The 25,742-nt window shown below is 43.4% G+C and overlaps 1 protein-coding gene across 1 annotated transcript; it reads right to left on the bottom strand.

Annotated features, from left to right (window-relative positions):
* Positions 1-5: 5 nt before the first annotated feature.
* Positions 6-25,742, bottom strand: RTCB (RNA 2',3'-cyclic phosphate and 5'-OH ligase). The gene is made up of 12 exons (XM_006897532.1): positions 25,588-25,742; positions 20,356-20,434; positions 18,794-18,861; positions 15,052-15,151; positions 11,805-11,961; positions 9,335-9,491; positions 7,998-8,157; positions 6,040-6,215; positions 5,368-5,556; positions 4,760-4,870; positions 2,829-2,948; positions 6-159 (listed from the first exon to the last, which is right to left on the bottom strand). The coding sequence occupies exons 1-12, from the start codon at positions 25,678-25,680 to the stop codon at positions 52-54; spliced, it is 1,518 nt and encodes a 505-aa protein (XP_006897594.1). The 5' UTR covers positions 25,681-25,742; the 3' UTR covers positions 6-51.

The raw sequence follows: 25,742 nt of genomic DNA, 5'->3' as shown, positions 1-25,742 counted from the left end.
CCACTTCCACTTCAGGGCCGGTGGGCTTAGTGATGTCTGGTGGCCAAGGTTCTATCCTTTGATAACAGCAATCGGCCTCAGTTTGATGGCCTTCTTGCTGATTCCAGCATCATGGCAGGTGTTCACCACATCTGTCACATTCTTGTAGGATTCAGGAGCCTGAAGGGGAGGAATGAAACAGTTGAAAAGTCAACCTAAAGCGGAATCTTTACAAAGCTTACTCTTGGCTTGAGATTAAAGAAACACATATAATTCTTATTAAAATAATAAATACTAAAAAGGTTGTCACTCTTCTTATTTTTTTTTTTCTCTTTTCCAGATTTCCCCCAAAGAACAAGCATTATTTGTATAATCAGGGAAAGCAATAAATGTTACTGAATAAAAAAATACACAGTAATTCTCAATTGGAAGGAAATGCACTAACCACTCTATGTTGGTTGTAATTATCTCTGGGTTATTGACGATTTTAATATTTCTTTTTTCTTTTGAAAATCTCTACATCTGTGCAAACTAGTAAACATTGTAATAAGGAGAGTGCTGATGGCTCAGGGGTAAGAAATTGTACTGCCAACCCAAAGGCACATGGTTTGAATCTACCAGTTGCTCTCTAGCAGAAAGAGGGGGAATCTCCTGTGTGACTTACTGCCTCTGAAAACCTGCTGGAGGGTCAGCTGTGAGTTTCAACTTAATGATGTATGTGTTGTTTGCCATCGAGTTAAGCACAACTCATAGTGACCGTAGAACTATCGTCATTTATCATAGTTCATAGTTTCCAGAGGTATGTTGTTCAGAAAGTGGATATATAACAACATAAGGGAAAGCTTTTAAATTCAAACGTATCTCTAACCATGTGCATGTGTAGGTAGGTTTGTGAGGGTCCTTAGTAAACCCTTACACTCTCCTTTCTCATCCTCTCTTACGACCTTACCAACATTAGAATTCATCTCGCATACATATCCTTAATCCCTCACATCAACACAAGCAACTCAGGCTTCCCAAGCCTAGTCCCAAAGGGATTTATAGAGATCTTTTTCGTGATCCATCATTTCCTTCCAATTTCTAACACTTCCGTTGTGGCCTCTGGACTCTGTCCTGTGAGTCATGTGAACTCTCTTCCCTCACCCGCCCTTTCCTCTCCTTTCCTGCTGAAACACAGCTCTCCCACGGCTTTCCTGAAGCAGGACAGCCTGCTCTCCCATACTGGAGTATGGGGACAGAACAGGGTCACAATCCTTCCTCTTCATAGCGGTTCCCAGGCCACTCTCCCTCTCTCCTCCCTTCAAAACTCCCAGTTCTGAATCCTGCAGCCATCACCTTAGATCATCTACCTCCTCCTGCTGTTGCAGTTAGGTACTAGACCATGAATCCATCTCCATTAGGATTTGAAGATTTTCAACCCTGGCTCACCCTGTTACTCTAATTGGTAATGACTTAGATGCCCAGGAAAAGGTCCTTTTAATCCAATGGTCTGCTTCTCCGGCTATTCACCTCCAGGGTCCTATCCCAGAGAGCGAAAGGACCAAGGATCCCAACTTCTCCATCATCTCAATTTCCAGCACGTCCAGGCTGGTGGCCACAGCCTAGTTGTCCAGTGTACATCCCCTTGAAGTTCATCTCCATTAATTCCTTCACCTCACCAGGGCCGAAAGTCCCTCTGTACCCTCCTCAACAATCTTTCTCCTCTTTCCCTGTCTGCTTATTAATCCATTCTGAGAACCACGACCAGGTCCACACCCCTGGTTAAAGCTCCCTGCACCCGTACGGCTGAATGGAGGTGAATCTCACCCACACACAGCACTGCATTTACGTGCTGCTGCCTGACAATCACCAAAGGTCCACTGGACCATTTTCTCTCTCAAATAACTACTTCAGACCTGCAGGTGTATGCTCTAGTCACAGACACTACTCCCTAGTGCGCAAAAGAAACAAACTCGAAGCAACGAGAATAACTTCCATACACTTCCTGTCTTTGTGCATCTGTGCTGTCTCCTTTTAATCAAGATAAACTGTCACACCAACTGCCTCTGAAAATCTGTTAGAGGGTCAGCTGTAAGTCTGTTCCAACTTGATAATATACAACAGCATTCTAATAATTAAATATCTGGAACAAAGTTTCATGTGTGAAGAAGTTCAATTTATAAAGGAGCAAAAAATTTGGAAGATATGAAATTGTTTGCTAACATGACCAGAAAGATGTGGTAGTCTGCTGGGGACAATATTCGGCAATCATGAAAACGGTACTTAGGGAGTCAATAGGAATGGATATGCATTGAATTAGAACTCTTGTAAACTATGATCACATCTAACTTAAAAAAGGACTGAGGGGAAATAACAGTGAGTAGTCAAGAAAAGGGAGGTGGTAGTTGGGCCAGAGAGACCCTGGTGGCACAGAGGTTAGGCACTGGCTTCTGACTGAAGAGCCAGCAGTTAGAATCCACCAGCCACCATGCAGGAGGACACTGTGGCAGTCAGACGTGTACACGTCCCAGCTCCATGAGCCCAGGGGCAGTGTCCCCTGTCCTCGGGGTGGCTGGGAGGTAGGCCAGACTCCACTGCACACAGCAGGATGAGCACCGAGCAGCAGAATGACTCACTTTTCTCTTAAAAATGTTAGGACTTAGGTCACTTTCAGTCTGCATATGTGCACATACGCCGTTATAGGAACCAAACACCAGCACACAGGCCCCAAGCATTTCCTCCCCTTTTAGAAGACTGTTTTCAAGTTTAAATAGCCAGTCCACAGAAACTCAAACCAGATTCAGTTATCCGTGTATACCGGCAGGAATGAGGAGCTGTTTTCTGCTAACAATGAAATAAATTTCACTTACCTCTTCCATAACCAGTTTGGGTGAGGCAACACGGATTGCAATTCCCATATCTGCCAACTTGTCTAAAACATCCTGGAAATCTAAATTACGTCGGGATTTTGCTCGGGACAATGCACGGCCCTAGAATGGAAATGGATGAAATTTCACTTTCTAAAAACCAAAGCCAAACTCCAAGTTCAATCTGAGCAATTAATGAATCCCTTCAGATTCCCTGACACATTTAGACTGAGTTTTTACAAAAACACCAAACAACATACTTTTCCCTATTTTATTAATCTTATGATGATGCTTTTATTGTAAATAACATTATAGCCTCTAGGAAAATAAATTTCTACTTTTTTAAAACATTTTGTACTTAAGACACAAGTCTGTGTAATTGTAACTACTGTGGAATTAATGATAGATCCAGTAATAACGTAACTATTAATTATCAAGGGCTTATCTATCATCACAAAAACTTTGTGCTCAAAAAATAACAAAACAAAAAACCCCACACCAAACTCTGTGCTGTTTTCTTAACCTCAGCACAACTGATGGTCTCCACTATGGTGCTTTGTTGTGGGGGCTGCTCTGTGTATCCTTGCCTTTACCCCCTAGAAGCCTTCCCTGCCACTCTGTGACAACCAAAATGACCTCCAGGGATATACACAGGTGGTCACAGCAGTGCTATGCACAACAGCAAGAATACTATGCAGTGCTCAGAGCAATGATTTTATAAAATACTATATAACATGGGAGTCTATATAAAGAATTATGCTGAGTGAAATAACTCAAATAAGGACAAATGCTGCATTAGACTACTACTGAAACTGAAACCAGGAGGAAGGCAGAGTAAGACATGTATAAATGTTCAAAAGAGGACAGGTAAGAGGGGGCCCAAAAAAGGGGAAGGAGGAAAATCACTGGGAGCAGAGGTTGAGGACAGACAAGGTAAAGGGACAGAAAAGATTCTATGGGGACTTGAAGAGATGGGGTGATAACAAGTATAAATAAATATGAATATATGAATGATTGTATTAAACACAATATATGTGAAGGAAACACAAGGTACATGAAGGACTGAAGGCAAAAATTAAAAAATGATCCCTGGGGAGTAGCTGTGGCAAAAAATCCCATTGAGAACTAAATGAAGTCGATGCGCCTTAAAGGCAAGGAGGGTGAGACTTTGTCTTAAATACTCTGGGCATGCTGTCGGGGGGCCAGGCACTGGAAAGATAGCATGCTGGGAAAGGTGCAGGGTACAGCAAGAGGAAGACCTTCAACAAGATGGACTGACACAGTGACACAGGAAGTTTGTGACAGTGGTGCAGGGGCGGGCAGTTTTAGTCTGCTCTACACAGGACTCGGGAGCTGAAGTGGACTGAGGGCACCTAACAAGGATGTAAAATGACAGTTAGAAAACAACTGCAAATAGAGATCAGAGAGAGAAAAAAAATCAGATTGAAATGTATTTTGAGGTCTGTCCGACGAGAAGACAGTTTGTATTTTCCACTCAGCACTAGAGTTAAGCTCTATGATGGATTAGGAGAGGGTTGGGCAAACTATGGCTCAAAAGCAGAAACTGCTCTGCAACTTGGTTTTATAAAGAAAGTTCCTAGCTTAGAAGAGGCAATGTGCTGCAGCGGGTGTGCCGATTACGCGTGGTGAGCTCTGGTTTACAGACAGGGATGCCCCAACAGGAACTGGCCCCAGTCAGGCACCCCTGAGATCTGCCATGATGTAAATCTGCACCCATTACGGTTCTGTCCGTTCTCAAGTTAGTAAGCCTGGCCAGTGTGGCCATTTTTTAACCTCAACTTTTCTGGACGTTAGCTCTAAGCGAGGGGACAGAACAGCCCTCTACCTCTGCTCAATCAGTATTTTTACTCAGCCAAATACAAAACCACTGCTCACGTGGAGAGTCTGTTCCCAAGGGGCTCCAAGCTCCTTACCGCTCCGTGACAGGTGGTTCCAAAGGTTTCTGTCATGCCCTGCTCGGTGCCGGTCAGAACATAACTGCATGTTCCCATGGTGCCTCCAATGAGCACGGGCTGGCCAGTGAGCTGAGGACACATGCAAATCAAACACGTCACACCTGACAAAGTGTTAAGTCCAATGCCCAAGACCCAAATTTCTTCTTGCAACACATACTTGTAGCTGAATCCTGGACCTCTGAATAATATATTAAGAAAAATTTTTTTTGCCAGGCATTAGCCTTCTTCATCTGTAACACGAGTAAACAGCCTGACAGCTGTTAAACTATTAAAGTCAGACACTAAAATGACAGGAAACGTTCAACAGGACAATGCACGTTGTATCTAGAAGAAGATAACTGGGATTGATTTTAACTCAGTAAAAGTCCTCTCGACTGAGGAGCACAGTGACTGCAGGCACAAGAGACCCGGCAAAGAGTGGGCCTGCTACTGTCGCTCAGAGTACGGGAATTGTGGTTCTCAAGGGAGACGGACTTCCTTCTCATGACTGCTGCTTTTCTAAATCCACCCCATGCAGAACTCTGTAACCGATGCCCTGGTGCTCCCCACTGAGGCGGGCTGTGTACCTGGTAATCCACAGCGATGAGGGGGTGGTGGGGTGGGAAAGCCCGGGTGGAGCCCTTCCTGTGCACCAGCAGCGTCCGCTCCTTCCCGTCCACCACGTGCTGCTCCACCTTGGCAATGTTGTGAGAAACGTCATAGATCACATGCAGGTCCAAGTCATCCGGGGTTGTGTTGAAGACCTTGGCAAAAGCCTAAGAGAAAAAGCAGCCAGAACCAGCCCTTTAGACTTTGTCTTCTTGACTCTGTTCTTAAAGGAAGTGAGGGGGTTTCAGTGTTCAAAAATGTCCTCGTACTAATTTTTGCATAAAGGACAAAACGTGCCTTTTAGACCATGGTTGCCAGCCTATTCTTGGTTCCAGAATTCTGACTTTGGTGGAGAAGTGGCCTGGCTCATACTGTCTTGCTTTCTTCTGGATCTTGGTGAATGGCTGCCATCTACTCTTTTGTTCAAGACAAATCCTAGGAATAATCCTGCATTTCTCTCCTTCCTAATGCTCCTCACCCAGTATCCATCCTGCTGATTTAATTTATGAAGACACCAAAGGCTTGAACACGTGTCCAACCATCTAAATACTTAATTTATAAATCCACAGGCTTTAGTTTGACCACCTTGCCTGTCTTGACGGCACTTAACCCCACGACTGACGAGAATGAATGAGAGACCCTGACTGCACCTGGCGGGTCAGGAAGGTCATGGAGGAGCGGTTGACCCAGGCGTAGTTCCCCGCCGCTGCCATGCCCTTCAGGTAGTCCTGACCCTCGGTGGAGGCGATTCGAGCACAAGCCAGCTGGCGGTCATTGACGATGATCTTGTCTCTCTTCATGGCTTTCTCCATAGCTACCAGTGCGTCTGGAACAAGAGAAGAAGAGACCCAAATCAGCCAGGGTTCCCTTCAGAATCCAGATTTACTACAGAAAGGTAGGCTATAATTAAAGCCACGCTACAATAACAACAAGAAAGCAACTTTCCCTTCAAAGTACTTCTGAACCCAGCTAGTCAGTGAGTCAAGAATGTATTAAGAATGCTCTTGGTCAGAGGCCTGGGACATGATCAAAAGGGCTACAAAGAGAACATCTGCCCTCCAGGACCTGTAAGGGGCAGAACGAGATGTGCTGTGAACAGCCACAACCTGGACCCTACACTGCTGCATATGAAGGAATGAGAGTAGAAGCATTAAATCTATTTCATGACCATCATGACTGTGAAAAGCAGGATTTGGGGTGTGTGTGTGTGCGCACGTGCCTTATTGTAAGGAGCTAGAGACAACTTGCTAGATCTTAAAATATTTTGTTAAATCTTTATTGAAAATTAAATCCATGAAAAGGTGCCGAGGTATCTGGGAGAATATGCAAAAACACCCATCCGTACTTGCTCTATTAGCCTGATGAAATACTCTATAGGCCCAGGCTGGCATTAATGATCATATTCTCATAGGATGAAAGGTACATGTGAAACCAAGTTAGAAGAGGAAATTAAGTCTATCATGATTTCCATGGATCTATATAACTTTTCCATCTACTTCCAAAACCTTACACACATTCTAAGAACCTTCCAAAGTAACCCTCTATTTCCCTGTCTCCTCTTTAGCTTATGGTGTCTTTGGTCATATGGATGTCAGTCAGTTTTAAAGACTAAGGTGTGTCTGACTCAAATCATAGTATGAAAATACCATGAAATTGTAAAATTACTTCGCATGCATGTGAAGCCAGACAGTGACTATGGAAGGCAGACAGAAGAATTGATGTCTCTGTGTTGTCCTGATGATACACGGCCCGCCAAAAGAACCAATGAGCCAGCGTGCTCCCTAGTGGCAAGGACGGCGAGACCTTGTCTCACACACGCTGGGCGTGCTATCAGGAGGGCCATCAGGCTTCGAAAAGTCAACCGTCAGGAAAGGAAGATCCCCAACAGCGACTGCAGAATAACGGGCTTATTATTGCTAAGAATCCTTAACCCAGTGGAGGCTGAGGGTGATGCGGAACGGAGCAAGGAGTCAATCTGCTGTGCACAGTCAGTGTGAACGGTGCCAACTCAGTGGCATTTGACAGAACGACAGCCATCCTTTGTGTGACTGTCTTAACTGCGCGGCCCAGCTGAAGTGGTGTGCCACACCGGAAATCTTTTTCTTCAATATTATACTCAGTCTGTGTCTCCCACAGTACTAGTTAAAGTGTCCTGGTGAGACGGTAGTTAAAGCACTGGCTGATAACCAAATGGTCAGTGGTTTGAACCTCCTAGACACTTTTCAGTAAAAAGGTGAGCCATCTGCTTCTGTAAAGATATACCATTATGGTTTACCTATGGGGCAGTTCTAATTGGTCCTATTTGGTCAATGAGTTGTAACGGTACTAATTGTCCTCTTTATAATTTTCCTTTTAAAGAAATGAATCATGAGACAATCTGAGGTGCAGTGCTGTCTCAATCACTGAATGTACTACAACGCCATGTAGAGAGGCACTCGAGGTGTGTTTATAGGCTTCACAACAGAAGTATATTCTCACTCTTTCAGTTCTTAGCAATGGTAAACATAACAAATGGATGACAAGATTTAAGCGTCAGGCCCCAACTCCAGTGTTTGTGTACACATTAAACGCCCCACAATAGTAAACAACAGTAAGGTCGAGAATCTACCTGTGGCGACCTGGTGGCCCAGGCCTCTGCTCCCGCTGTGGATCATAACACACACCTGCCCCTTATGGTCGATGCCCATCTTCTTAGCAGCGTACTCGTTGAAAATTTCATCCACTACCTGGATTTCCGCGTAGTGGTTGCCTGCACCCAGGGTCCCCAACTGCAAGAAGAATGATGATGATGTCTCTTAGAGACGTAAGCCAACAACAGCAAAAATCCTCAAGCAGTACTGTAGATACTATTTTTAAAATCCAGCTTCTGAATGGAGGAGTGTTGGTGCCTGCTGGTTTGGTGTCTAATCAGGGCTAACAGATGACTTAGAGAACCAAAGAACGCTATGCTGGAAGAGGTCTTAAAAGTTGCCTGTTTTTCAGATGTGGAAACTGTATCCATAGAGGCAAAGAGATATGCCAAGATCACATGTGGCGACAACATCATAATTAGTTATTTCAAACATCTGGTATACTTTCATCTCACGGAGGCCACGCACTGACAAGGTATCTCCTTTCATCTTAGAAGGCAGAACACTTTGGGACAAATCTATAGATGGTCAAAGTCTGCGTATACATCATTTTGGCCTGAATTGTAAACGTCTTATTTCATTTTATTCCCTAAAAGTACTATTTAATATTATGAACATTTTCCAAGGCTCTGACATCTTTTTGGAATAAAAGCATTAAGAAAAATAAAAGTTCCCCTCACCCAGAAAGCCTCAGCCAACGCTCTCACACAAACTGTGCGAGCACGAACAGTCACACATACAACAGGTCCCACTGACAATTTTCACTAGTTCCCTGACAATGACTATGTTTCTCATGGATTGAGCTGTTCCTGTCAAAGATACATGATAACATGTGGATGCTGTATAATGAGCCCCAATGCTCTGATAAGCCAAACACTGCTGGAGAATAAGAGTGGAACTTAACACTTTTAATCCCATCACAGCCCTAATGATGGAAGAGGAGTTCTCCTAGGGCAGAGCCTCTACTACCGGTTATCTCACTAAAGAAAAAGGGAGGGGATTCCTCAGTACCAAGGAAGAATCACCAGGAGTGGAGTGATGGGAATGGAGCGGGAAACAGAGACACACAGAGAGAGACACAGACACAAAGGGGCCTTCTTTCAAAGCTAGCACTCTGAGTTTAGACTTCAAGTCTCCTAAATGATAAGAAAATACACGGTATACAACCATTATCAGTAATACTGTTTCAATTATTCCAATCCATGTTTTTGATATACTGTGAAAAATCTTGGGGAATAAATATGTTAAATGGAAAACAAAATTTCCCGCCCAATAAAAACAAAGTCTAAAACAATTGTGGCCCCTCCAGAGTTACCTGCGGAAGGCCCCTCTTTTTGGCCCTGGCGGAGACCTTGTTGGGGTCGGCCTGCAGCATCCTTCCGTACTCCTCACAGTGTTCCTTGTCTTCAGCCCAGGCATAGCCCTCCCTCAAGGACCAGTCCACACCCATCTCCAAGGCCTCCTCCAAGTCTCTAAAGGAAGCAGTAAGGTCTGAGTCATTCCACAGCAAATGAAGATCAAAACTTGACCACCTCAGGGGGCTCCCTCACTACAGGACAGGACAGAACCCTCAATCCACTGGGAGGCAGCTCTCTACTGGGTCTGCGCTAGGGGCTAGATAGAGGTTAGGGGCTCACTAACTCTAGGACAAAGAAAACTTTCATAAATAACTAAAACACCATTTATGCCCTTAAGGAATTCTCTATGAAGGGAGTGAAAACACATAAATAACTCTAATATAAAATGGTAAATGCCACATCACAAGCAACTATAATTCTTCCTGGCATTTATAAACACCTCATACTCTTCAAAGCATTTTTATATTAGATTTTCCTCTCTGTTCCTGAATTCTCTGAGGTGGTTATTAAGCAGCCAAAATGAAGTTTACAACCATACACAGCTATCAATATCTACTATGAATTTAATCAGTTATCAATTTTCATTAATAATTTATGGAACATTATAATCATGTAATAAATAACAGTATCACTCTCCTCAGGTGATACAGGTTAAATTTGAAGGTGTACCCCCACCTTGACAGCAGTGCTATGCGGCTTTACCGCACCTGCCTTTTCACACTGAGGGGCACAGACATTCACAACCCTTAGAGCAAAAACCATGGTCTTCATCATAGTCCTCTTCCCAAACTACCAACCCAAATCCATTGCCACCGAGTCCGCTTTAACTTGGTGACCCTACACTGGGTTTCTAAATCTGTAAATCTTTATGAGAGGAAGACTGCCCAGCTTTCTTCCAGGAGCAGCTGACTGGATTCAAACCACTGACCATTCAGTCAGCAGCACAACACACAACGTGTCATGCCACCAGAGCTCCTTAACCTCTACCAGGAGAGTTTAAATGCCAGTGTTCTTTCCCCAGGACCCCGGAGGACAGTCTTCTTTAACACTCTTAACACTAACAATGATACGCATGGATACACCATGTTCCAAACATTTCTAAAAGACAATTCTTATCTTAAATATCCAAGATGCTTGGCATTTTTATGTTTCATAATCTTTTCTCAGTGGTGCTGCGTGGCAAGGGTCACATGATGTCACAAAATAAGCATTTTCTAAGAACGTCAGTATTTGGTTTTGAGAGTGGGGTCTGGGAGTGCAATGATACGAGGCAATAGTGCCTCTAAAGAAAGACCTGGTAATCCACTGCTGAAAAATCTTACCAAATGCCTATTGATCTGCTTCTGACTCACAGTCCTACAGAACAGTGAAAGACAGCCATGGCTTCCCAGGCTGTAATCTTTACAGAAGCAGACGACTACAGCCCTCCTACAGAAGGCTGAGGAGCCCTAGCAGCTGACCCTTCAATACTTTACCCCCTGCTTCACCAGGGTGGCAATGGTTCTGCTCTGGAACACATGGCATGGGTAGGAGTATATACAACTGGAACTGATAGTAGTCACGGAAAACATTTTTATACTACAGTATGCATACATACAGTTGCATGAAGTGTAAAGTTTTTTTTTTTTTTATTTTTTGGAGTGTAAAGTTTTAACGATAAAATGATGATGGCAAAGGCAGATCCTTGCCAGGCCCGCTCTTGCTCTGGGAGTCCACTGCATGGTTCCAGGTTTGCTGCTCACAGAAGCTAAGAGGACAACACAACTGACGAAGGCTCCCTGAGACGCAGTTACGTCACAGCCTGGTCTTTGGTTTTCTACTTTAGAAATATTTAAGCCCCATGTTGAACAAGGTGGCTGGGTGGTGCACTAGGTTAAGTGAAATGGGAATGAAAGGGTCAGTGGTTTGAGCCTAGCCAGTGGCCCTGTGGTCTCCTGGTGATCTGCTTCTAGATCTAAGCTGAGGACCTCCATGGGACAGTTCCTCTCTGGCACAGAATCAGTGGAGTCAGAATTGCCGCTACAGCATATAACAAGCCAACCAATAGAGATTATTCAAAAAGGAAGGTTCTGCATAAGTATCAGTGACTGACAAAAGGCAAGTGTGGCTCAGAACAGTATCTGAAGTTACAGGATCTTTGGTTTGAATTAGTTCTTTCTCTAAATGCCAATTTCCTTACTTGTAAATGAGGGATAATATTAGGGTTACCATCTATATGACATACAAAGTGTATCTGGCTCAATAAACTCCAGGGGCTATTATTCCAGGATAATGAACATCAGTTAATTAATGCTGTTAATAAACAGGATTTGGTTCTTAAAATTTGTTAGTAACCGTTTGTCAACAGTGACCGAGCACTGTTTTCTCCTGACCACACGAGCTGAGAACATGTTCCCGGCTGCACTGACTGACACCTGCTGCTCTTACTTGGCATTCATCGGGATGACACCTTTCGACCCCACCCCGACGGGAATGTGATCAAACATCGCCTGGGCAAGCTGCTCCTTCACAGGCTGAACATCACTTTCATCTAAATTGGTTCTCAGCAAGCGGACGCCACAGTTGATATCAAATCCGACACCACCTACAGAGCAGAGCAAAGTTAGTCAAGCAATAACAAAAGCAGATTATCAATAACAAAAGTTGATTATCGTTACCTGCAATTTCTAACACGGGATTTTAAAAGACGGTCACTATTAAAAATAATTATTAACAGGATTGTGGCAATTCCCCCAACACATGTAAACAAAATGATACAACATAGTAAGACGCCCTGTGATCTAATAAGCCAAATAGATGTAAAAGGATTCAGGGGGGAAAAAGACTTCTGAGTCCCATCATAGCCCCAACTCCAAGGGTGTGGCTACAATACCTTTTATATCACTAGCCATAAAAGGGGAGGAGAGTGAGCTGATGAACTCTTGGCTGGTAATCAAAAGATTACTGCTGTTGAATGCCATCAGTTAAGCAGGACTCATAGTGACTCTATGAACAAAAGACCTAATGCCTTTCCATAACTCTCATCATTTTTCCAAGTTCGTTCCTAGTTTCCAGAGGCATGCAGTTTAGTAAGTGGATGCCACTCCTGCTTCCAAACCCGTCTTACAACTGGGAGCTCCACCAAACACTGTCCACAAGGGGAAACCATTCTGGTGTTTGATATCCCAATGGCACAAGGTTCAGCATCACAGCAAACCCAGGTTACTTCATACAGCACACTGACAAAGAGTGATATGCAAAGTGGAAGAGTGTTCTCCAGATATAACAGCACTAGTCTCATTTAGCAGTGGTTAAGTGTTGTCGAGTTGAACACGATTCAGCTTTTGCACAAAAGACCTGAACTCTGTTCTATAACATACATTTATAGAGTTTAGAGGGTTTGTATCCAAAATATTGCTGTGGCTAAATTCTGTCAAGGTGGAAACTGACCCAGAGGTGACCCTTCAGCAGGTTTTCAGAGGCAGTAAATCACGTGAGAGTGCCCATTTCTCTCCAGCAGAGCTGCTGGTAGATTCCAATTGTGTGCCTTTGAGTTGCCAGTCCTTACCACTCTGCATAGCTCCCTAACCAAAACATTAACATCTACTCAGAAGTATTTCAGAAGAAAGGCCTGGAGATCCATTTCCAAAATGCTGTTGCTATTGTGTTGTTGACTACCATCAAGTTGAGCACGACTCACAGCATCTCTATGAACAAAAGACCTGAAGCCTTTCTAGAACTATTGTTGTTTCTCAAAGTTCATAGTTCCAGAGGCATGTTGTTTAGGAAGTGGACGCCACTTCTGCTTCCGAAATTTCCAAATTACCAGACATTAAACTCTTTAAAAGGCCACTGCTTAATTTCCAAATAGAAGTTTTAGTCTTTGTTGATAATTTCCACCTTAATTCCACTATAATTATATAACACTCTATCAATGAACTGCTTTGGGAAAGTCTGCTGTCAGAGATCTCTCCAAAGTATTGAAGAGCAACAGTGTCAGTCTGGAGACTAAGGTGTGCCTGATCGAGGCCACAGTCTTTGCAATTACTTGCTATGCATCAGAATTTGATGCCTTTGAACTGTGGTACTGGAGAAGAGTACTGAATATATCATGGACTGCTAGGAGAACAAACAGGTTAGGTGTAGAGAGGGTGAAACCAGGCTGCTCCTTGGAGGCAAGGATTCTGAAGCTGCATCTGACATACTCTGGACATGTTGCAAGGAGGGACTAGTCCTTGGAGAAGGATGTCATGCTTGGGAGAGCACAAGAGAGGAAGACCCTGGATGAGATGTAGTGATTCAGTGACTAGGTTAGTAATGGGGGTTGGAGTGTCAGAAATAATAAGACTGGCAAAGGATACAGCAGAGTTCAGGGCTGTTGTACAAAGGGTCGCTATGAGTTGCAGGCAACTCGATGGCACATACACAACAACATCAATGTTTCTTAAAAGTATGTTTTAGAGATACCTGGGGTTTTTAGAATATGGTCAAAGTATTTATTGCTTTTAAAATTTCCATTCTTTTCTCATGGGTGTACAAGGACATTTTCCAAAAGCTGCATGAAATCTAATGACATTTTTGACACCAACGTGCATTGGTGTGTTTTAAAATTTTGTAACAATTTCTCATTTGGGAACCACTTACTGCTAAAACTCACATGAAGAGTAAATCTTTGATTGTCCTCAATCATTTTGAGGCTGAAAGAAGTCCTAGTAAGAACTGCTGCTCTGTAGAATCTCAGTGCTTTGAAATCTGAGGCCTGCTTTATGGTCCAACACACACATGGTCAGTGGTAAATGTCTGGGTCATCTGACAAGAATGCACTATAAATGTGTGTACACATAGAACTACATACATGTACAAGAGGTCACTTGTCAAGTTTGTTAACTGTATTGTTCAAATCTTCTCTAACATTATTGATAGAACTATAGCTTTTTTTTTTTTTTTAAGGGTGAAAAAAAGGTGCTAAATGCTGCATTCATGTCTCTGGGCTTTTCCTCTTCTGATCTTGGCTTTTCATGGTTTTACTGCCTCGGCAGCTTTCTAAAGCCTTCAAACAGATGTTTTTGTATTTCACCCAGCCTTCTAGTAACTCAATGGGGAACTGGTTGGCAGGAACCTAGTTTACCACCGCCAGAGGCAGAACTCTCCAGATGGGATTTAAACTTCCATTTTTAACTCCAGTATCTCCCTACGTACTTCCTAGTACCTAGTGCTGTCCGTCTTAACTAATTTAAGCCTTACATCAATACTAAGTACTGTCCATCAATACTAAGTACTGTCAGCCCTAATTTGCCCCAAAGATACAAAATTAAATAATCTTTCTGAAGTGTTTCAGTTTTGTTTTGTACCCTAGTATACAGCAGGAGCACAATTAAACTTCAACAAATATATATGCATGACAGCAATCTAGAACAAATGATGGACTTAGAGTGGGGTGGGGGAGGGGAGAAAATGTGTATCAGTGGAGGAAAAGTTAAAAAAAGATTTTTACACACCCCCATCATCATTTCTTTGACACTGAATAACCAGGGTCTCATAAGCGCAAGTTTTTCAGTAAATAAGAGGAAAATAAATAACAGAATATGATGAGACTGAGAGGGGCACACACAAAGAGAAGCTGTTCTTCGTTTCAGAAAGGACACACAGACAAGTGGCAAACCTGGCAGCAGACAGAAGATGCAGTGAAACTTACCAGGAGAGACCACGGCTTCAGGGTCATTCATATCAAAGGCTGCCATATTCCCAATAGCAAATCCATAACCCGAGTGGACATCGGGGAGGCCAACAGAACGCTAAAAAAGGAGAAGAAAAAAATCCATTTTGTCAGGCTGGCACTGACTGATCTAATTACTGGTTCCCAATGAGTCTGCAGACCTTCCCCAAAATAAGACTCCATTTTCATGACTGCTTTACTGGTAGAGATGAGGCATGAAGCTTCCTAAATAATAAACAAAACAGATGAGGAAAATATAAAGTATAAATATTAACTAAGGAAACCCCAAACGAAAAGCTCCATATGAGAACCACGAACTAAACTGAATTTATGACATTTTGCTGATGATCTTTAAGATACTGCTAAAAGTCACTTATGCTGGTTTAACAAGAGGTAAACAAATTAGATTTAACTGTCTAATTAAACATTTAGAGTTGATTTAGATAGGTCCCGGGTGTTCATGCAACCATACATAAACATAAGCTATCTGATCTTATGAATGGATTCTGACCGAGGAAGAATGCAGGTCAAATCAGAAAAAAGATACAAAAACATCTGTTGTTAGGTGCTGTTGAGTCAATTATGACTGATAGCAACCCAAGGAACAAGAGATCTGAACCCTGCCCTATCCTGTACCGTCCTCACCATCTCTAACACACGTGGTCCCATTGTTATAATCACTGTTAATCCACCTCCCTGAGGGTCTTCCGCTCTTCCACTGACCCTCTACCTTCCCAAGCATTATGTCCTTTTCCAAGGACTGGCCCCTCCTATCAACATGCCCAAAGAATGAGAGACTGAGTTGCACCATCCTTGCCTCTAGGATGTACCCTGGTTGTACTTTCTCCAAGACATACTTGTTTTTCCTCTCTGCAGTCCATGGGATATTCAGTACTCTTCCCAACACTACAACTCAAAGGCATCAATCACTCAGTCATCCTTAGTCACTCTCCAACTTCTAGATGCTTAACAAGTAACTGGTAATACCATGGCTTGAAGGAGGTGCACCATAGTCCTTAAACAAACATCATTGCTCCTTAGCACTTTGGAGAGGTCTGTGACAGCGGAATTTTCCAATGCAACACATCTTCTGATTTCTTGATTGTTGGTATCAAGTGATGAATGAGAATCCAAGTAAGATGAAATTGCTGGTAATTTCAATCTTTTCTCTATCTTTCATGATGTTGCCTATTGGCCCACGGCAAGGATTTAATTTTCTTGATGTTGAGATGTAATCCATACTGAAGGCTTTTGTCTTTGAACTTCTATAGCACATGGTTGAAATTCTCCTCACTTTTAGCATATGAGATTGTGTCATCTGCATAATGAAGGCTATTGATAAGTTTTCTTCCAACCCTGATGCCACATTCTTCTTCATACAGTCTAGCGTCTCCATTGATTTTCTGTCTACGGACTGAATAGATATGAAAAAAGGAGGAAACATTGAAGCACACCTTTTCATATTTTAAACCATGCAGTGTTGCCTGACCAAGAAACAGCTTCTTGGTATAGGATTCACATGAGCACAATTAAGTACTCTGGGACTCTCATTTTTCTCAATGTTAACCAGAGTTTATGATGATTCACAGTGTCAATAAAACACAAACAGACATTCTTCTGTTATTCTGTGCTTTCAGTCAAGATCCCTCTGACATCAGCAATGATATCCCTGGTGCCACAGCCTCTTCTAAATCCAGGCTGAACTTCTGGCAGTTCTCAGTGGTACTGTTTTAACCAGTTGTTGTTGTTAAGTGCTGCTGAGTATGACTCACAGTGACCCTATGAACAACAAACAGATCTGAACTCTGTCCTATCTGACACCATCCTTATCATCCTCAACACATTTGAGTCCATTGTTGCAGATACTCTATCAATCCTTCTCATTGAGGGTGATCTTCTCCTTCACTAATCTCCCACTTTTCCAAGTATGATGTCCTTTTCCAAGGAATAGCCTCTCTTAATAATTAAAAATATGTGTAGTGAGGTTTCACCATCTTTGCATCCAAGGAGCATGGATGTACTTTCTACAAGACATATCTTTTTCTTTTGAAAATTCACAGATTATTAGCACTCTTCTCCAACACAACTCAAATGCACTGGTTCTTACGTCATCTTTATTCACTGACCATATTCACTGACCAGCTCTCAGTTGCACAGGAGATGAATGGAAAGACTGTGGCTTGACTCAGGTGCACCTTAGTGCCTAATACTGAGTAATTCTACCAACTTTTGCAGTCTGAAATTGAACAAAAATGCTGTCAAAATGCATTATTAATAGCCAGGTAGGCACACACAAATTCCTTAAATGTTCAAGGCAGGTCTTTCGAATTCTTCCACAAGTGATCAGCTTTTTAACATGCCTAAAATCAGGAAGGGTGTGAGCCAGGGATGTATTCGGCTCCATATCTTTTTTAATCTGTATGCAGAACAGATCATTCTGAAGGCTGGGCTGTATGGGAGGAACGAGGCATCAAGACTGAGGAAGATTCATCAACACCTGCATTATGAAGATGACACAATCCTGCTTGCTGAAACTGAGGGGAGGACCTGAAGCACTTGCTGCAGATCAAGGACTGTAACCTTCAATATGGATTCAAGCTCAACATCAAGAAAACAAAGATTCTCACCACTGGGCCAATAGGCAGCATCATGATGGATGGTGAAGAGATTTAGATAGTTAACAGCTTTAGTGTGCTTGGCTCCACAATCAACATTCTTGGTACCAGCAGCCAGGAAATTAAGAGATGAATTACAATGGGAAAGTCGGCTGTTGGGAACCTCTCCAGAGTACGGAAGAGCAATGATGGAGATTAAGGTGCATATGATCCAAGTCATAGTTTTCGCAACTGTAGAGAGCTGGACAATGACTAGGGATGACAGAAAGAGAATTGATGCCTTTGAGCTGTGATGCTGGAGAAGAGTGCTGAATATACTATGGACTGCCAGGAGAATAAACAGGTTCGTCCTAGAGAAGGTAAAAACCAGCCTGCTCCTTGGAAGCAAGGATTCTGAGATTTCGTCTTACATCCTTTGGGCATGTTGCAAGGAGGGATTGCTCCTTGGAGAGGGATGTCATGCTTTGAAGGGTGGAGGGACAAAGATAGAGAGGGAGACCCTCGATGAGACAGACTGATATAAGGACTGGGGTAAGGAGGGTAGGCGTGTCAGAGACAATCAAGTTGGCATAGGGTAGAGCAGGCTGCTTTACATAGTGTCACTATGAGTCCCAAGCAACTTGATGGCACATAACAACAACTACCACCACCACCACCTCAAAAAAAGCATTTGTTCAACTGACAGATTCGTTTGCTACATTCACCTCTAGTGGTAAAATGTAAACGCTGCACTGAACCATCCAGTTCTGTTCCTGTGCTACTGCCACCACCCTGCTTTTCCAATCATGCCCAGCGAAGCTGTGCTCACTTCTCTTCGCACAGTGTCTTAACCTACTGAACAGTTATGGTGAAAGCCAGCAGTAGCAGAACGACCCATGCACAATAATGTATCAAAAAGAATTATAAAAACCACTTCAGAGTATAGATTCTAGACACAGGACCTCGGAATCTAAGCTGTTATGTAACCTAGATGATTTTAAGTTCATTTAAGTATATTTCAAAAAATGCAAAGGTCACTCAGTGACATCACTATCAGACATGACTATGCACTCAGTCAACAAACTCTCAGAGAAAGAGGAGATAAAAATGATTCAACTCTGACTCACGTGAACAATCCCAGGTAGGGCCGCCACATTGCCAATCTGTTTCATGGCTGGCAGGAAGCCACCAACACCTGGACAGAGAAATTCAGTATTAGAAGACGACACATTCTCAGCATTCAATAAATTCATCTATTTTCAGACTGTTTTATATGAAGAGGACATGACTAGGCTACTACACCATGAGGCGTCGAAGATTATTTGATGGAAGTGAGAAGGGAGTTTCCTGAGGGAGGACTCACGCACAGGAAAGGTGCTGAGGATAATCACACCATTACACACATGCCACCAGTGCTCTTCACCCACAGTGGGCTGTGCAAGTGCTACACAGGGAGAGGGGAAACGGAACTCTTAAACCAGAGGTTGTCAGTTAATGCAAAAAAGGCAGTTTCTCAATAGTTTCTCTCTCTCTCTTTCACACACACACACAAACTCATGGTGGTTTAATTTAAGGTAACAAAGAAGGAGCATGTGGTAGACTGGTGGATGACAGAGTTAGGGAATTTGGGTTCCAGTTTCAGGTTCATTACTGTGTAGCTGCGTCATTCCAGATCTGGGGAGAGAGATGTTGTTGTTAGGTGTCGTCGAGTCTGACCCATTATTGGCCATATGAACAACATATATGAACCCTGTCCTATCCTATGTCATCCTCACACTTCCTGACACATGACACATTAGAGCCCACTGCAGCAGTTACCATGTTAATTCACCTGGTTGAGGGTCTTCCTTTCCTTCACTGACCGTCTACCTTTCAAAGCATCATGCCCTTCTCCAAGGAATAGCCCCTCCTAGCAACATGCCCAAAGTATGTGAGGCAAAGCCTCAACATCCTTGCATTCAAAGAGCACTGCAGCTGCACGCTCTCCAACATGTATTTTGTTTGCTCTTTTGGTAGCCTGTCGAATGTTCAGCGCTATTCTCCAACACCACAATTCAAAAGCATCAATTCTTCTGTCATCCTTATTCATGGATTATTTGTGGGAGAAGGACAGCTTACCTAGTAGTTTGCTAACTTAAGAAAGGTTTATAACTAGATGATTTCCATTCCACCACCGCCATTAGGAGGGGGTGTAGTCCTTCAGCACACAGGTGTCAACTAGACAAGTTGGTGATGTGAACCAAACAGTCACACAATGAGAGAAAGATGGGGTTGGCTGCTTCTATAAAGATGACGCCAAATAAGTCTGTCTAGAAGATGAAACCAAGTTGCTCCTTGGAGGCTAGGATTTTGAAGCTCCGTCTCACGTACTCTGGGCAGGTGGCCAGAAGGGACCAGTCCTTGGAGAAAGACATCATGCTTGGAAGGGTGGAGGGACAGACAGCACAGGAGAGAAAGAACCCAGGTGAGATGGAATTCATCAGAAATTGGGACAACAGAGGTAGGTGTGTTAGTCAGTGCAACTGGCTCAGGACAGGGAAAGCTTCAGAGCTGTTGTACACAGGGTTGCTATGAGTTGCAAGTGACTTGACAGCCCATAATAACAACATTAAACTTGATTTTCTATTTTCTCAGGGCCTGGGGAAGACCGGACTCCCTCTCACTACAGGTGGAACTCTCACGTACTTACCACCACCTCGACAGGCATTCCGTAACTCTTCAAACATTAATTTCTCCAAAGAATCATTAACATAGAAAACTCCTTCCACCTGGTACCAAAGAAAAAGAATATGCCTCAGTGAATGAACACGATTTACAGGCCATGGACAGAATACAAACAGTCCATGTAGTACTTATTTTTATCTTGCCCTTTTTTTAAGATTTTAATGAATTTTTTTAATAAACTTTTCATGAACTTGGATTTCCATTTATTCATTGTTGCATATTTTCATCCCTGTCCCCCCACCTTGCTCAGCTTTTTTCTTTGGAAAAGTTTTCAGTTATACACCCACCCCTTTATCTTGCCTTTTTAGAAAACACTTCCACATTACTTCAAGTAGAAAACTTCCCATCAAACACTACACCTTGATACTATCTTTAAATATTCTTTTCAGATTTTGCAATTCTCAAAATTATTTTGCTTACAGACGAAACGTTTCCTTTTGTGATAAAGAAGTCTTCCAACTACTTTGCTTTGAAATGTCTTAACATTTTAATGCTTCTAAACTACCAGTTGATTTTGAAAACAGAGAATCATCATACAATTAAATCTGTAGCCATCTGACTTTAGTATATTTTAGTATATATATCAACAGTAAACTACATTTTACTGTTGTACGCTGACTTGAAAAATCTATGTTTACATAAATAATGTGTTAAAACAAAATCTTAACATGTAGCTGTGTGTTAACCATGGTAGTAGCAGCAGCCAACAAATCAAAAAATGCACTGCATTGGAGAAATCTGCTCTCAAAGACCTCTCCAAAGCTCTACCGTGCAAGGATGTCAGTTTAATGACTAAGGCAAGTCAAGGTCTTTTCAAGGCACCTGAAAATGGGACAATAAATATGGAGACCATCAACACATTTGAGTTGTGGTGTTGGTGAAGAGTATGGAACATCCCATGGACAGCCAAAATAACAAATCTATCTTGAAGTGCAACTAGAATGTTCCTTGGAGGTAAGGATGATAAAACTCTGTCTCACACACTCTGGGTATATTTTCTTTCTTTCTTTTTTTGTGGGCACCATATCAATTTACTGCTTTGGTTTTCCAATTTCACTCTTGAATGATGCAAGGTCAGTCTCCCACCTACCTGCCTGGCTATTGGGTAGTGCCTTCTCTGAAGATGGAGTCTGGGTCTATTTTTAAGAGGTACCAGTCCTTGGAGAGAAATACTGTGCCAGGAAAGGTAGAGGGTCAGCAAAAGGTAGGAAGAAGGCCCTCAACGAGACAGACTGACACAGTGACTGCCACGATGAGCGTGTGCTGCCGGAGACCAGGAGGACGGGGCAGGATAGGACAAGGTTCAGATCTGTTGTTTACAGAGTTGCTATGAGTCCTGGTTGACTCAATGGCATCTAACAACAGCTGTGTCCTGGGTTCTAGAATTTTTTTCTTTACAGAATACAACTTTTAACCTCAGTTAAAAATACACCTGTCATTGGAGACCCACAGAGGCCACAGTAACTGTTAATATGTAATATTAAAGAACAAGGTATTTTAAACAGAGAGTAAATATGACCAAGCAATGAAGAATCAAAGGTTTAACATGTAATCATTTAGATAAGCAAATTTATTTCTCTTATCAGACAGAGGACTTCACCACTGCTGCATGAGTAACAATACCAGCTGGTGGAAAAGGTTTCCAGTACAATTTTCTCAGGGTCACCTTTATCAATTCAAATGTTGATGAACGACTTCTCATGAGCTAAGGAGCTCTGGTGGTGCAGTGGCTAAAAGCACCCACCTATGAACTGGAGGCCAGTGGTTTGCACTCATCAGTCTCTTCTGGGGACAAAGACATGGTGGTCTGTTTCCACAAAGATTTATGACGTTAGGAAACCCTTTAGGCAAGCTCTCCTCTGTCCTACAGAGCTGCTGTGAATTGGCACTGACCCGTGAGTCTGGCTTGGTATTACGGGACCGGGGCTGTAATGGGCACTAACATGATGAATCCTGCTTCCAAGGAGCATTCAATCCAGAAGGTGGCTCAGAACAAGCAAACACTGAGGTAAACGCTACAGTGGAAGCACATGGTGCTAGGAACACTCTGAGAGGGTGGCTGAAGGCTCTGGGGACCTAGAAAAACTTTGTCCAGGCCCCGTGTGAGCTGGTTCTTTATACAAAGCAGAAGCTGACCACAATGACGACAAAAAGATAGGAGGGGAGAGAGCATTTTCATCAAGCAAAGAGAAGTTTTCAGTGCTGCACATGGCTCTTAGCAGCGTAATGGGGATTGTGCTAAAGAATTATGATTCATTTTCAAAAGGATGGGAATATATTTCAGATTTAATATAAAGGTCAGTAACTCTCAAAGGCAGTAGTGGCTAAGATGTGCAAATCCTTAAATTGGCAATACCAAGCAAAATGAGAATTATTAGACTTGTTACCAAACAGAATTAGCAGCAGCGCCTATATAAAAACCCAAGGGATATAACAATCTCCCACCCTTGAAAATGCTGCTTAACAAAGTTGTTTTATTATCCTTTTAAGACAATCATTTAACAATAATTGCTTATTCTCTACCCTTTCTTTCAATGACCCAAGTTTGGCACATTGTATTCAACCAAATGTCTGGAAAGCAGTCTTGCCTTTGGGGCTTCCCTCCCCCTTACTGTAGAGCTCAGCGCTTTGTTCACAGCAGACATTCAAAGAGCTTTGATATGGAATAAACAGAGTGTGGTGTCAGGAACTTTGCTTTAAATACATGGGACTGCAAACTTTCAGTGTACTTCCTTGGCATTTAAAGAGTAAAATTTCATGGGTCATTTAAGTATTTATGCCCCAAATCTCATCTATGTTTCTTTACAGTAGTTACTGAGAGGACGGCAAGGGGAGCCCGGCATTCACACTTTTTCAATCTTGGGTTAAAACAGCTCCATCTGGGGTATGGCTTGGTTTGAAGAACAAGGACAGAAGTGGACATCTGAACTGGCTAAGGTTCTTACTTGGTGAGGAAAGGACGCTGTCACGGACCCAATCCTTCTTTTCAAAATACTCGGAAAAAACCCACACACCACACCCAAACTAACTCCTGGTCCATTAATACACTGGGCTGCTGTTTAAAAGAAATTCTTTAAAATACACTTTTATTGGGGGAGAGGGTGGGTAAGGAGAAAAGTGCAACAATGAATGACTGGAAACCCTAAGTCTCTGTAAACTTTCATTAAAATTAATTTTAAAATCTAAAAAAAAAAAACCAACCCCAAAAAACCCCAAATTACCTACAGGCAAACCCCCCTCCATTTTAAAATTTTATTATAGTTTGTGTGTGTGTGTACCATCAAATCGGATCTGACTGGTGGTACAGGGGGAAATTGCCCCTCCTTCTCTAGCAGATCATCTGGTGGACTTGAACCGTGTAAAATAAAATGTTTTTACAGAAATCCAACACAGGGCGGGTTTTCAGAGGTCGTAAATCGCACAGGAGAAGATGTCCATCTTTCTCTAGAGAAGTAGCTGGATTAGAACCACATACCTTTAAGTTGTATATCTGTTTCATTGATTATGCAAAGGTGTTTGTGTGGATCATAACAAACTGTGGCTGACTCTGAAAAGAATGGGAATCATAGAGCACTTGATCGTGCTAATGAGAAACCTATACTTGAACCAAGAGGCAGTCGTCAGAACAGGGCACGGAAACACTATGGTTCAAAATTAGGAAGGGCGTACGTCAGGGATGTGTCCTGTCTCCATACCTTTTCAACCTGTATGCAGAACAGATTATCCAGGAGGCTGGGCTCTATGAGGAGATTATGTGGGATTAAGATTGGAGGAAGAGCTATCAACAATCTGCGTTATGCAGGTGACATAACCCTGCTTGCTGAAACTGAGGAGGACCTCATGCACTTGCTGCGAAGGGTCAAGGACTGCAGCCTTCAGTATGGACTGAGGCTCAATGTCAAGAAGACAAAGATTCTCACCACTGGGCCAATTGGCAGCATCAGGATGGATGGTGAAGAGATTAAGATTATTCACAGCTTTAGTTTGCTTGGCTCCACAGTCAACACTCTTGGCACCAGTAGCCAGGAAATTAAAAGACATACTGTGATGGGAAAATCTGCTGTTAGGGACTTCTCTAAAGTACTGAAGAAAGAGCAATGGTGTCTCTCTGGAGACTAAGGTGTGTCTGACACAGGCCATGGTCTTTGTGATCACTTGTTATGCATCAGAGAGTTGGACAATGACCAAGGAGGACAGAAGGAGAATTGATGCCTTTGAACGGTGGTGCTGGAGAAGAGTATTGAGGATACCACGGACTGCTAGGAAAACAAACAGATTCATCCTGGAGAGGGTTAAACCGGGCTGCTCCTTGGAGGCAAGGATTCTGGGGCTTCGTCTGACATACTTTGGACATGTTGTAAGGAGGGACAGGTCCTTGGAGAGGGACATCATGCTTGGGAGGGTGGAGGGACAGTGCAGGAGGGGAAAACCCTCTATGAGGTGGATTGATTCAGTGACTGGGATAATCGGGATGGGAGTGTCAGAGACAGTGCGAGTGGCACACGACAGAGCAGAGTTTAGGGCTGTTGTACATAGGGTCGCTATGAGTCGTAAGCGACTCGACGGCACATAACAACAACCTCTGAGTTTGCAGCCCAATTCCTTATCCATTACTTATTTATAAATACTTAAATTTTTTTTTAAATCCCCGTTAATCCATTCGGCTGCCGCGAGGAACAAAATGCTGTTTTGAAAACCAACGCAGAACGGCAAATGCAAACACTTGGCTCAGCAGATACCATCTGCAAGCGTCAGCCAGACTCCCGAGGGCCCGAGTTCCAGAGCCGAGGGGCGGTCCCCGGGACCCGAGGGGCGGTCCCCGGGCTGGCGGGGCCACGCTGGGGGGAAAGGCCACCGATATTCCCAGGATTCTGGGACCGTCACACACCTTCCGGGGCTTTTACGAGAGTGCACACGGTGTGAAGACGGGGCGCCGGCGCCCGTAGCCGGTGGACTTGAACCCGCCCTCCGACACATCCCGCTTTGCTCGTCCCTCGTGGTTTGGGGACCGTCCCGCGGGGCCGGAGGGGCGGGAGGGACCGGGCTGGGACGCAGTGCCAGGCTGGGAGGCAGTGGTCAGCCCCGGGCTCGGGCAGGCGCCGGCCAGGCGGGAGGAAGGCTGGCCGGACCCGGAAAGAAGCGCGGGCGGGCTCCAAGCCGGGGAAGGCCCGGCGCCTTGTCCCCCTCCCCGCCTCACCTGCATGTTAGGCACAAAGCCTTTCTTGATCCTCCAGCAATTTTTGTTGATTTTGTCCAAGAACTGCAACTCATCATTGTAGCTGCGACTCATGGTGGCGACAACGGCGGCGAAGACTCGAAGGCCCGCTTTAAAAAGGCAGCAGATGCCGCGCT

Source organism: Elephantulus edwardii, unplaced genomic scaffold, assembly GCF_000299155.1.
Source record: "Elephantulus edwardii isolate Elephantulus edwardi_28Jun2011 unplaced genomic scaffold, EleEdw1.0 scaffold00211, whole genome shotgun sequence".
In the NCBI taxonomy this organism is placed as follows: domain Eukaryota; kingdom Metazoa; phylum Chordata; class Mammalia; order Macroscelidea; family Macroscelididae; genus Elephantulus; species Elephantulus edwardii.
The sequence above is the reverse complement of the archived record's forward strand: the minus strand, read 5'-3'. Positions and strand labels throughout refer to the sequence as shown.